This window comes from Ciconia boyciana, chromosome 8, assembly GCF_034638445.1.
Source record: "Ciconia boyciana chromosome 8, ASM3463844v1, whole genome shotgun sequence".
Lineage (NCBI taxonomy): Eukaryota > Metazoa > Chordata > Aves > Ciconiiformes > Ciconiidae > Ciconia > Ciconia boyciana.
The window spans coordinates 49,266,303-49,279,723 of NC_132941.1; the positions used below are offsets into that span (position 1 = coordinate 49,266,303).

At 40.6% G+C, this 13,421-nt stretch overlaps 1 protein-coding gene across 1 annotated transcript in view; it reads right to left on the reverse strand.

Annotated features, from left to right (window-relative positions):
- The window catches only part of BTAF1 (B-TFIID TATA-box binding protein associated factor 1), a 49,562-nt gene extending 41,665 nt beyond the window's left edge, over positions 1–7,897 (reverse strand). Inside the window, exon 1 of the mRNA XM_072870247.1 lies at positions 7,553–7,897. Coding sequence (XP_072726348.1) covers positions 7,553–7,566 — 14 coding nt within the window. The 5' untranslated portion in view covers positions 7,567–7,897. The remainder of the gene's footprint in view (positions 1–7,552) is intronic.
- Between the last annotated feature and the right edge of the window lie 5,524 nt (positions 7,898–13,421).

Below are 13,421 nucleotides of genomic sequence, written 5' to 3' on the forward strand. Positions count from 1 at the left end.
TAATTTTGAGGACCTGCAGTTTGTAAAGAAATTTCCTAAGTTCTGATAAGGTTTTTATTCTCAGAACAAACTAACAGGCTCTAAATTAGTTCTTAAAGCCAAAGAGAACTAAGAGTTTTCTAATGGCATGTGGTTCCGCCTCTCATGCTAAACAGCGCTGTAAGCAGAGCACTGTGTAGCTCACATCATTCACAAATGTAACACCAAAGTCTGAATCAGTATGGTAGAGTGCAATGTTCTACAATGCAGACAAAACTTTTAATTATTTTATGAAAGAGTTCAACACAGGCTGTCAGAAAGTTGTTCTAAGAATAAGGAAGACACAAGCAAACAAAAGAAACACAGGGAGTACTTACATGAAGAAAAAAAAATGAAAAAGAAAACCAAAGAGATTTATGGATTGTTACAAAAAATCTAAATACCAACAAATGCTAAAAATGAAATATATCTCAAATTACTTCTCCTGCACATTAACTGCTGTAATCAGAGCTTAAAAATACAAAGTCCTTCACTTTTAACTCATAAGCAATCGTTTAGATAATCCTTCTGACTGTCACCTTCCAATCCCGAGCCAACTACATCTCATTGATAGGACAGCAACCATACACCACCTCTATGTGAACTCATGCTATATAAGCTCATTACAAAGCACTAACTTATGCAAAGAGGTAGATACCTTTTTCCTCTCACTTGAGAAATTTGAGATTTTCCAATCACTGCTGAAGTGTATCAGCAAGACAGAACTTGGAACAGCAATCCAAAGTTCTTATGAACATTCAAATTAAGTATTTTTTTGTCTAAGAAATACCACATGAGCTTTTACACTGACACAGAGTTCATTAGACATGTTTCTGACACAAAAACATCAATTCAGGTGCTTAAGAATAGGCATCTAGTAGCATCTGAGACACTTTAGAACAGGTTGTGCACATGAGGTCAGCAGACATCATGTAGGAGATCCTTGTCATTCTGAAGTGGCAAGGACACATTATACCATCTAAACTGGCACCAGAGACCTAGATTAGGCAAGTGAATTCTCCCCATATAAATATTCCAAGTCATCAAACCCAGAGTATTTCATTAAAGCACACTAGTTTTGAAAAGACTAAAGCCTGAATTCTTACTTTCAGAATAGAACCACCTGAGAGATACTCAAGAATAATCAGCAGGCCTGTGACCAGGATATCAACTGCAACAGCCATCCCGAACCGGACCAGACTCTTCCACCACTAGACTACTACCACTCAAACAATTTTATCTAACAATCCTAAAAAAAATAAATTAATTCTTAGAGAAAGATTGCAGGCAAGAAGAATTCTAACAGTAAACAATTTCACTTGCATTGCCATTCATCAGAACAGCAAGGTTGGCTGTCAGAAGGGGGAACATCATCTCTCTAATCAACACTGTTATGCAGAATGATTATACATACATGCTTAGTTCACTTAACTGAAGGGGTTTTGTGAATAAAAATACACAGAAACTATTATTGACCCCCAGTCACTAAATATAACAAGCCTTTTGCTCTGCCAGTGCACTATCGCAGCAAAGACTACAAATAAAAAAAATTACAAAGGACAAACACAAGAGCAAGTACTTTCAAAAGAGCCATCACAACTAATGCAGTGACACTCTCCAGGTAGCATGGTGACTCCATGTTCTAGTCACTGCTTTCCAATCAGTCTTGCATATTCAGCATTGAACTAAGTTAGACATGACTGTACCCAGGCACAGTAGGCAAGTGTTGCAACAAATGACCTGTTCTCTTCTTGATGCTAATCTTCAGTTCTTTGCTGCCTACAGGTAGGCCTAATAGAGGGCTGATCTTCATTTGAAGGGACAGTTATTGTAATATTTAAGGTGAACCTTATGGCACTCCTATGGAAACTGGATGGTGGGGATTTGAAAGCCTTTCAGCTATACAAGCACTAGAAAGCTAGTAGCAGGATAGTTAATGCCCAGGTCAAGATACAGAGGTTATCAACAGTATCTCCAAAATGTTTCCAAAAGCTGACATAAGCACCTGGATCAGTATAAGGATCATGCTCATCCCAGTGAAGACATTCTGACTGGATTGGGTCCCTACAGGACTTGAGATGGGCAAACTTCCAATTTGTTGATTTCAATGAGCTGAGGCTTGAAAAGGACAGTGAACTGATCACACTGCCAATGAAGTGATCCATTTGGACTCTACATCTCTGCATGCACCAGTATGTTTAACTGGCCAGGGAGCAGTCTCTGACAGCAAAGGCCAACTGATACAGAACAGCTCGTAACTATCCTAGCATATCCTCCAACCCATTAAAATTGTGTGACTGTACAAAAAAAACCCTTAGTGGCATAGTCCCTGGAATACTCTAATGTCAAACTCTGTCTAGAGCTCTGGAAAACTGATAGGTGGCACCCATCAGAAGGCAAGGGAATACTCTTAGGAGTTTACAGTATAAATCGTATTTCAACACCCAGCAGCTTCCACCCAGGCACTATTTCTTAGTACAGAAATAGCCCAGAAGCCTAGAACACATCACTAAATTAAAATTTAGACTTGACAGGGGTTGACGCTCACTGTGAAATTTAACCTAAGTTCTAATGGAGATGCCTTAGCTTTTCTTGTTGACCTGATAATCCTTTGTTCAGGGTGGTGTTTCATCATTTGGTCAAATCCCAGCTTGGTCAGCTTCACAGCTCAAAAAACTCAAGCCCCTGCTAAAGCACACATAAACAGTTAAATTATTAAGTAAACAACTTTCCAATATACAATCAGCAAGCAAGAGAAAAATCACTGAATAGAATTCAGAACAAAGAAGTGTGATGATACACATAAAGAACTGACTGTGATTTTACTTCTCATAGATGGGAGACTGTGGAGTAAATAGTTATGAAGGTGGGGCTGTGGACAACAGAGAAATCTTCTTGTTTCCTACAGAGCAGTGGAAGGGACACCTGGTATGAAACTAGAGCTCCATCACCACACTGCTCACAGTATTATATACTGCATATGGAAGCCAACCAAATGCTAAAATTAGTATAATTAATTCCATATGGAATGTATATTTCATATAATATATGATCCATAACATTAGGCTGTACAAGTTTTATTTGTAAACTATTACATATATATCTACATACAACAATGCAGCCCAAATACATATGTCCAATTACATCAAAAAATTTCAAGAAAGAATAGGAAATTAAAACAGCTGTAAAGACATACTAATACAAGAAGTGTATCAACAAGTGATATAGGGAATGCCTTGGTGAGAATTCCAGTTCTAGCTGCTGGAGTAGGTTAGAATTCTTATCAGAGTGCAATCCTGAGTTTCAACTTTCACTTCATTCTGTTAGGTGTCTGAGAAATTTTACAGCTCGCTCTCATTTGGGCAGTAGTGCACATGCTACTTCTGCTTCCCCATGACTGTGTGGGCACTCCCTCCCACAAACAGGAACAGGGAAGGCAGTCCACTTTTCTGGTCTTTGAATTAATCTCCACCAACAAAAGAAGAGTTACACTATTTTTCCCCCCTTTTGAGTCAGAACTCCTGTAATTGCATTGGTTAGAGCATCTACCTATTCTGATGGTACAAGCATATGCGTTTAAGTAGTACTGAAAACATAGTTCTTGTTCAGTTCAACTCTTGCTTTTCATGCAAGAGCAGCCATGGAGTAAAGGCTTCCAAACAAGCTAGAAGCTGAATTCTTTCTTTAGAAAGCTTGTGATAACCCCAAAAGAACATTTCTAAAAGATACATAGGGCCCATAAGAGAGATTTTTGGATAATTTTGGTATCTTGTAAGAACTTCAGCCTCCCAGTATTAAACTTGAAATGTTACATAAGTAATGATGCCCGCCAGTGCAGCCATTTGTTCTTGGAAGTCACAGCCCTAAACTTCAAAAGCCAAGAGCAACATATGAGGCCTGCTTATTTTCCAGGAGCTTTACTATCATAGCCTCCTGACATTATTATTTATTTTAAAGTAAAAGCTAGGTTCCTAATCTACATATTACCAGTTATACACAAATCCAAGTAAAGGAAAACACTGAAAACTCTAGAAACTAGTATTAAACTTACATGGACCAAATCAAGAATGGCTTGCAACAGCAGCAAGTTGTTATGCTCCCATACTTGCTTAAGGAAGTCTCTTGAAATTACCCTGAGGAGAATGTCTTTAGGAAGATATTTCAGGGTGAACTTAAAGATATACCTACTAAAATCAAATTGTTTTTTCTTAATGCATCTTACCAGCTTCATGTATTTCATCCCATTTTAAAAGCATATTTGTTCTCCTTTGTAGTGTAAAGGCCCTCAAAAATACAAGAAAGCCATGAACAGGCTTGGCATTGGAATAATGATACAGGAGGTGCCTTTGAACACATTAAAGAAACTGGAAAAAAGTTTTATTAGATATTGAAAAGGACTATCAACACTTTATTATCTACTGAAACTCAATCACCCTGAGTAATCTATAAGTGTTGTCATTTTCCATAAATTGGCAGTATTACTTTTTCATCTAAAGTATCTCAAAAGATCACTAGTGAGCCATTGTATTTTTTCACTTGGAACACATACTTTGTAGGAATGAAGCCAAAGCAAAAACTTTTTACTTCCTTTTTTCCTTCTCAGTTCCACTATCAAGAATTATTTTTATTTTTTATTAGCTATGCAAACATTATACTACTTCATATATACTTTTAAGACAGGAGACTGGAGATAAAGCCTACCAAATTATCTTGTGCATTCACAGAAAGAACATCAACCTTCCCACCCACCTATACATAATTCTGGAGGATGGTGTTCATTAGTTAGTCTTTTCAGCACAGAACTACCAAAGAGATGAGCATATAACGAAGCAACTATACCACAACATCTTTTGGTATGAGGTATCTACTGTTCTGCTTTTAGGTCTATTTTCTAGTGTATAATCACAGAAGTGTTATATAGAAGTAGGTCTTCAGTCCATGTAACTGCAGAATCTGGTAAAACAAGCATATATACATATAACACAGAATAAAATATGAGAATCTCTTCTGTCAATAGTTTACAAATAAGTGACAATTATTTTTAAGATGACCTTATTAATAGCAAAGTTGCAAATTCTCAATCTAATTTTGAGATATTTCAAAGCATTCCCTATATTTATTTAGATCTTCTTGAAGAGACTAGGGTTTTGAGAAATGTTTTCAATTGGCCAAACAAAAGAAACTAAACTTTACTGGGAAAACAACCACTTGATAATTTACTGGTTTGAGAATGTAAAAATACCCCTGCCCCACCTCCAAAAATGGTTATTTTTAAAAATATAGTTCCAATACAGAACTAACCCTAACAAAGTTTTTTGTTAATATCAATGTTTGGTATGCGTTCAGCAAAGACTATGGTCCTTGGAGAAAGATAGTTTCAATCAACTTCTCCCTCATTCTCCACACTCCTATAGACAGACTCATTCAACAATGAAGTATTATGTTGGTCCTTCAAAAATATAAAAGGTAACTGTAACTACCTAGAGGAAAAGTGCAGATTTCTACAGTTACATGGAGCTGGTACAAGAGCTGGAAAAACTACACCCTTTACAGAAACATAGTTATGTGGTATATAAGTGTACAAAACAATTATTTGTAATACGTCTGAAAGGAAAGGACCTTAGAAACTCAGTGTTCTGAAGTAAAAGTTGAAGACAAGTTTTCTTTTATTTACAAAAGCAACATTGACATCATATCATCAGTGTTCCTACAGTCCAGCAGCCAAAAGGTTCATTTGTCAAGAGCTGCTGTGTAACTTCAAAGGGATATGGACATGTTTTGCTCTATCTATTAAAAAACATGCGTCAGGCCAAGTTTACACAGTATCACTTCTTACAATTATAGAAACATTGGAGTTCACCAGAAAGTTCACCAAGATGTTACAGCACTCCAAAATGTGTAATACTTTTACTTAATTCACATGTGGAATTTAAACAATTCTATACCAACTCACAAGTATTACACCACCTTTATTAAAGTTCTATACCTTATGTTCAGCTTGTGTAACCTTTTGATCTAAAAACTGTACTCTGAATATCTGAAGCAATGTATCACATGTGACATTATTAACACACCAACTTTTTTAGTGCTCCACCCAGAAACTTAGAACAAGCCTTACCCAAGAAATATTTTTTTTTTCCTGTCAGTTATCAGACCAAACAGGTGTTAACTAAATCTTTGCATAGAGCACTACTGCTTTTCCCTAAAGCCATGTGGTTTTACAGAAATACAGAAACACTGGTAATTGAATTTGAAACCAATCTTTACAGTAGACACAGCCTCAGCATACAGCTGAAAAGCTGTATCTTGATATTCCAGTTAGCCCTCATATCACATGTATGTTAGCACGGTTATTTAAGCAGACTGCCCCAGAACGAATGTAGTTAGAATACTACTCTGCTTTACGTGATGGCTTACAGCAGTATTTTAATGTACAAAGTAGTCTTGTTACAGCAATCCTTACTACTTCCAGATTCTTATGGACAGCTTTGGGGAAAAAAAACCCAAATCCTAACATATAACAAGTTGATAAAAAATAAGAGTAGAATAAATAAAGGGATACTTTGTAGAAACTACAAAGCTCAAACTAAAACACCTGCTCCTATAAGTCTTAAAGGGTGTATTGCTGCTATAAATTTTGATTAATAATGTATTTCCATTATAAATGTGCATGCCTTTACATTGCTACATAGAATTGTAAACTTATTCATACACAGCTTCAGAAACAGAATTTAGTTTTGTTATACACTTCAGAAGTACAGAAATACTACCAACACGTGACTTGAAGCTAATCTATCACAAGGTTAATTGGGATTTATTATTTCCTTTCAACTATCCTGTTAGGAAGCTTAATATGCTCATTTCACACAAAAAAAGATGGCAGGAATTTGCGCTCAGCATTTTTTATAAAACAACTCTATTAAGACATACTTCTGTATCTGTGAATACTTTAAACACTGGCACACCCCAGCGCACATGTGTGTAAGCAGATACTACCCAATATCTTGAGGCAGAGCCAGAACACACTAATCACTTTTCTCCATGGAAGCCTGTTTTATTTCGGTTACTTTACAACTAAGGGCTCTGAAATCCAAAACGGTTTCTTGCCAGTTTTCGAGACTTGATATCATTATCCCCTACTTCCTAGCAATTTAACCCGAGGAAGGACTGGCCAACAAAACGAAGGTGTCGAATTCAGGAGGAAGCCCGAGACGCCCTAGGCAGAGCCCCTGCGGCCTGAGGAAGGGAGGGGGCTTCCCTGGGCACCAGGCACAGGAGTTACCCCAGACCAAAAAGCAAACCCAGGCGCCGGAGCACGCAGCCACCCTCAAACCCCACCGAGGCGCCCACGCCGTCGAGGACCGTGGAGGCCCCGGCGAGGCCTCCGCAGGCTCCCGAAGCGAGAGGGAGTGGAAACCAGGCACCCCTCTTCACCCCCGCACCTCCCCGAAGCCAGGCCACACGGAAGGCCGGGGACTCTGGGCCGCCGCTGCCGGCGGCCCTCCTTCCCCCACCCTTCCCGGCTCCTACCGACCTGGAGACGGCCATGGCTGCCCGGAGCTGGGCCTCGCTGGAGGCGAGCGGCGGGACAGCGGGCGGGGGGACCGGCGCCGCTCTCCTAAGGAGGAGGACGCAGGGCCTAGCTCGGGCCTCTCGGGCGCCGCACCCGGCCTCGGCCCCACCGGTGATCCACGGGGAGCAGCTGAGCGCAGCTGTGGCCGGCAACGGTCAGAGTCTCGCTCCCCCCGCGGGGGCAGCAGCGGCGCGGGCGGGAGCAGTGCACAACCCTCGGAGCGCGAGTTAAAGCTTCTATTCCCCCATCGCCGGGGCGAAGCCCAATGCCTGGTTTTATATGAGCAGCCATCTTGTATTTATTCCCTTCCTCCATGATAGCCGCTTCCTGATTGGCAAGAGCGCCCGGCCGCAGCCAATGGAGAGAGCGCTTCTAAGAGCAAGGAGGGCGGGCGCACGCAGCGTCCGGACTGAGCAGGACCGGCCATGGAGCCTGCCGAGCCGGCTGCAGGGGGGGGTGCGCCGGCCTCCGGCGGGGCGTACCATCTGCACGTGTGTGGGGAGGGCTCAATGGCGAGCGCCCCAGTCCCTCACCCCGAGGGAAGAAGAGAGGCACCAGAACGCGAAGTACACGCGTTTCCTTGCCCGTTCACCGGGTGGTGGCCCTTCTCCCCCGCCAGTATGGCGGGAGAGGGCGGGCGGGAACTCGCGAGCTCATGCCGTCCTCCCCACTCGCCGAGGTGCGCTGCCCCTCGGCTTACACCCGGTGCCGCGGCGCGGCCGCCCGGCCCACGGAGACTACGACTCCCGGCGTGCAGTGCGCTCAGCGAGTCCGTGCTCCGCGCGTCCGGCTGCGCTGCTCCCTTGCCTCCCCCCCCCCCCCCCCCCAGGGAGGGGGTCACTCGTGGGTGGTGGTGGCCTTACAGCCGTTCGCTTCGATTTCTCACAAGGGTTTATTAACCGGGACCAGTCCCCCCCCAGGCAGTAAGGGGGCATCTGAGCCGCTGCCCGCGGCGCGGCCCACTTACGGCGACTCCGTAACGGGCCGCGTTTCTTTCCACTTCCTGCCGTCTCCTTCTTTACTGAGGGAACCAGCCCGTCCTCCCGGTCCGGGTGGGCTCCGGGGCGGCCTGTAGAGCAGAACGGGGCTTAACGATCCCCAGGGTCCACCCGGCCGTCTCCTGCGGCAGGCAGCTGGGCCGCGGCTTCCCGGAACTCTGGGGAAAGGAGACCAAGCTTTCCAAGTGCATGCTGTCAGCTTCGATCAGATCCAGAGAAATACAACTTAAGAAATTAGCGTTCAACTAATCATTTAAATTAATGATCCCAGACAGGGATGTAAATTTAGCTGAAGTATGTAACCTTTCATCTGATAAGTTGAAAACACAATAATAGATTTTTCTTTCCTGTGATGCATAAACTTGCATAAATACATGAATTTGCATAATACTGTATGATAAAGTTTTCCTTTAAAGCCCATTGTGGTGTGTACTTCATACCAAACCTTTCTATAGAGATTTCTGCTCGCCCCAGCCTTTCTGCGGGATGGTTCCCTGTAGTAGTTAACTCTTCATGTATGGGTTCGCTCATTCATTCCCCACTAACACACACATGCATATTTCAAATAGACATACTAATGCTGTCTGCATGTTCACTGTCGTTTTATAGTTCTATAAACAAGACACTGGTACGTAATACCTCAATCTGTTCATATCCATGTGGGTCCAGCCTATACTAGAGTCCTCTAGGAAGGTTTTCCCCAGGTGCCTCTTTCCTGTTCCCTCTCCTGTCCTTTGGTGGGAGCTCTGTGGTGACTAGGAGCTGGCATTAAAGCAGCAACTTCAGGAACGCCAAACACTGGCAATATGAGTCAGCCCAAGGCCTCTGCATCACAGAGTGTGGTCAGAGCAAACCACAGACTTTATTGTCAGTGGTAGAGACGGTTTTTGTCACAGTGCTGCACTCAATGACCCCGATGATGCCTTTTCTCCTCCCTGTCATGGCTCTGATGTAGTAACTACCTTTAGATAGCTCAATATGCCTCCTGTAGCAGAATAAAGAAAAAAATACAGTGTGTTTAGTTGGAGACCAAGAGCCTTTTACTGAAGTACTCCAAAACTATGTGCAGCTTCTTTTCTGCCATCATATGCCATCATGTGTTGCAGGTACATCTGCCTGGGTCCCTGACCCATGATCCAAGGCACACATCTACTCCTGTCCCGTGTGTGTACATGTTTTCACATGATGAGGTGCCTGCTATTCAGCCATGTGATGGGGAGGAATGGCAGGGAGTTGGAGTAGGGAGCAGCAAGGAGCAGGCTGAAGGTGGATATATTTTTCTTGCATGTTCGATGCTGTTGACACAGATGTACAGCAAACATCCCTGATAATATTTACACATTTCTTTAGCCAGGAATCAGCAGCCATCCTGTCCTGCTGTGGGCGTTACTGAAATGACCCTCAGGTGCTATTTCCAATTCTAACACGCTATTTCTCATACGTTCCTTAAAAACATTTTGCGCATTGTTTTAATAGCAGTCAAGGCAGAGTGCCATTCAAACATGCAATAAAATTTGTCTTGAAAAGCTCCATAGGGGTTATCGTACCTGATAAAAATAAGTGCAGGGAAAATATTGGTGGTGGGTCTTACACACTGAGTACTTGCTGAAATGATGATAAACTGCAGCCTAAGCAAAACAATCTGCAAAAGACAAAGAATGATCTGTTATTTACCTAATAGCAGGCATTCTGGACTAAAATACAATTCATTCAAGTTTCACACCATGTATTTTTGTATTTTGATGTGACGTTTATGTAAAGCACATCATTACTTAACTGTTCACCTGTATCTTTTGCTCAATTCTTTTCCTACACCCTATGAAAACAAATTATTATTTGTCCATGCATCTGTTCAGCTACTCCATAAGTCATACCAATCCTTTTTGCACGTTTGTTTTCTTTTGACCCATTTTTCAGAGTAGCCATACATTTTCTCCTGTTTGTTTTTGCATATGTTAAAAGAATCCCCCCTGCAAATCTGCTATGTGCCAGTATACCTTCTCAAACCTGTTCCTAAATTAGATAAAACTCAGTGTTTTCCAGTCAGTTGGTATGTTATGATCATTACTTCCTGCATTGATCTCAGTTACTTTTTATTTTGTTCTCCTCCTCCTGCCAACTGTGTCCACCTGTGAACTCTTACTGCTTAGTCTGCAGATTCATAGCAACTGCAAGCTTTCTTACTTGCTATGTATGCCTACAGAGCCCAGGGAAAAAATGGTGCAGTCTCCATGTGCTACAGCTGTGCAAATAGTAGATGACAGAGGCACAGTTTTCCTGGTGGAGTCCCTCCTGGTTACACCTGACATACCATAATCTTCTACATGTTCCAGTCTTCTGGTTTGATTTTTCCGGTTAGTTTTTCATGTCCTGAAGGTTTGTAGATTTGTATTGCTTAGGATCACACCAACCTCTTTGTAACTGTAGGTACAACATTTGATACCTCCTAGTCTGGTAAAGAAAGATTATTTTCATAATAGCTTGCATGTATTTTAGTGGCCATCTTATTTGATTTCTAAATTCCCTTGGAAATGTTGTGTGAAGAGAAGCTAGTCTTAGAAGTTTGTCCCTGCTTAGCAGTTTGTTCAGACATCTTCTCTGCTGGTGTCTTAATCACTATCATTATTTTGATTATCTGGGGAAAAATTGCTCCGAGATAAATTTATGTATTATGATCTTATGCAGGTAAATTGTGCAGGTTCTTTGCAACATGTATTTCTTAATTATGCTTTCTGTTTTGAGGTCTGCAAACTAACCAGTTATCTTGTAGGCTATTTCCAACATACTTTAAAATTCTTATTTATTTTTGTATATTTAACTGTTTCTTCTTCAAGTATTATTGAATCTTCCTAGTTTTTATTTTACATTCTATCTCTGTAGGTTAGGCTCCTTTTTCCTAGTGTCACTAAAATCAGATTTCTGATTGCTGAAGGATATTTTTTTTCTTGAATAATCTCATTTCTTGCTATTTAATACTTTTTATTGCTATTCTGTTTATTTTTTATTTAAAGGCATATTTACTTTTACTCATCTAAGCTTCGCTAGTTTCCATGCCAACTCTCATGCTTTTAATTGTCTCATTTTTACTCCAAGGAAATTTTTGACTAGCTGCATAACCTTCTTGAAAGCCTCCTTAAAAAGTAGCAACTTGTACATGGTCTTCCTTTTAAGTTCTTCACCGTAAGTGATGGTGGCTGGAGGCTGGATGCTCTCTGATGGCTCTCGTAGTCCAAAAAGCACCTCAGAGAGACCAATGAAATGCTGTATTCAGAGAGACAAATCAGGGTGAAGGCACTGCCACCCACAACACAGATTAGCAACATCTGTGAAAAAAGTTTGATGGGCTCCAGTTTCTCAACATCAAACAGGATTGTAATAACAATCACTTAGTGAAAATCTAACCTAACCTAAAAGGTTCCATGTGTCTCCAGAGCTGTATAATTAACTCATTAGATTTCATTACCTCTGATCATATTTAACATTGTACGTTCAGGACAATTTTCCTGAATGAGAGGCTCCTGATATGACAAATAGAGAAAACTTGTGATTCTCTTTTGTGATCTTCTGTTCCCAGGGATTTTATCTCATGAGATTGCATGGACTTGTTCAGAAGTGGTGCTCCTTGCCCATCTCCATTATCTCCATTATAAACATATTCTATACAACTGATCAACCTTGTTGTACAAGATTGTACAACAACCTTGTTTTTGTTAGACATGGTCTATAATTTCTCTAGCATTTAGTTCCATGATCTCAAACTTCTAATTTTCTAACTCAGCTCTACTTTCCACCCTATTTTATAGCAGATGAAGATTTAAATTACCAATATTCTTTGGACACACTTTATGAATAAAAACTGCAAGTTCCTTAGTTTTGTCTAGCTGTTATCCATGCTCCTGATTTAAATATTTATTTTATAGTTTGGGTAGTTTATTGTTCCTGTGGCATGTTTTTTAGGAAATGGTATAATCTAGACATTTAATACAGTTGTTCTTTTTTCCAAAATAACTTTTATGTTTACATTTAAATCCTCTCTCTTTTTACCTCTCTTTGCAGGTTATTAGTAACTACACCACTTCCTATGTCAAGAAAGTGACACTAAAGTATATGTACATTCACTAAATCTAGCTTATGAACTCTGAAGTATTAGGAGATTAACAATAGTAACTCACATGGACAATTGCATCTTTATACCTGATGTCTCACTGACATTTAGGAGAGCAGAGATCTCCATTTATATACAGAAATTTATATATATATTTATAATGCACATATACATACATTTATACATAAATGTACATACATATATAAAAATGAAGTTAGTATTTCATATCCAGGAAAAAGACTGAAGGAGAGAAAAGCTCCTGTCAAGTATCTGAGTGGGTTTTTTTGGATCAAAGTAACAGGCAAAAATGAGCCACGGTTAGAGACCAAGAGAGATGGAAATAATGAGGTCAAACTCTTCCTATAAATCTCCAGGTCTTTCTACATAGGCATATAGAAAAACACAACATGAAAATAACATGAGAGAAACAAGTAGAGACCTTTTAAGTTCTTCTATTATTTAAGCTTGTGTGGGTGTAAGTTTTTTTTCTTTATTTAATTTCAGTAGTCAGATTGTTCTTTTTTCATGAACTAAGGCAAGAGGGACATTAGCCTGTGCAGTTTAAAAAAAAAAAAAAAAAGTGTGTATAATTCCAGTGTGCACAAACTGAATACAAAGAGCATAAATAGAAAAGCACCTCTGTCATCAGGGACATAAGGATTCAGAAACACACTATAATGCTGAATAAACAGGGCCAGAGGTTTCACATCTAGTCCAGCTCTTTCCA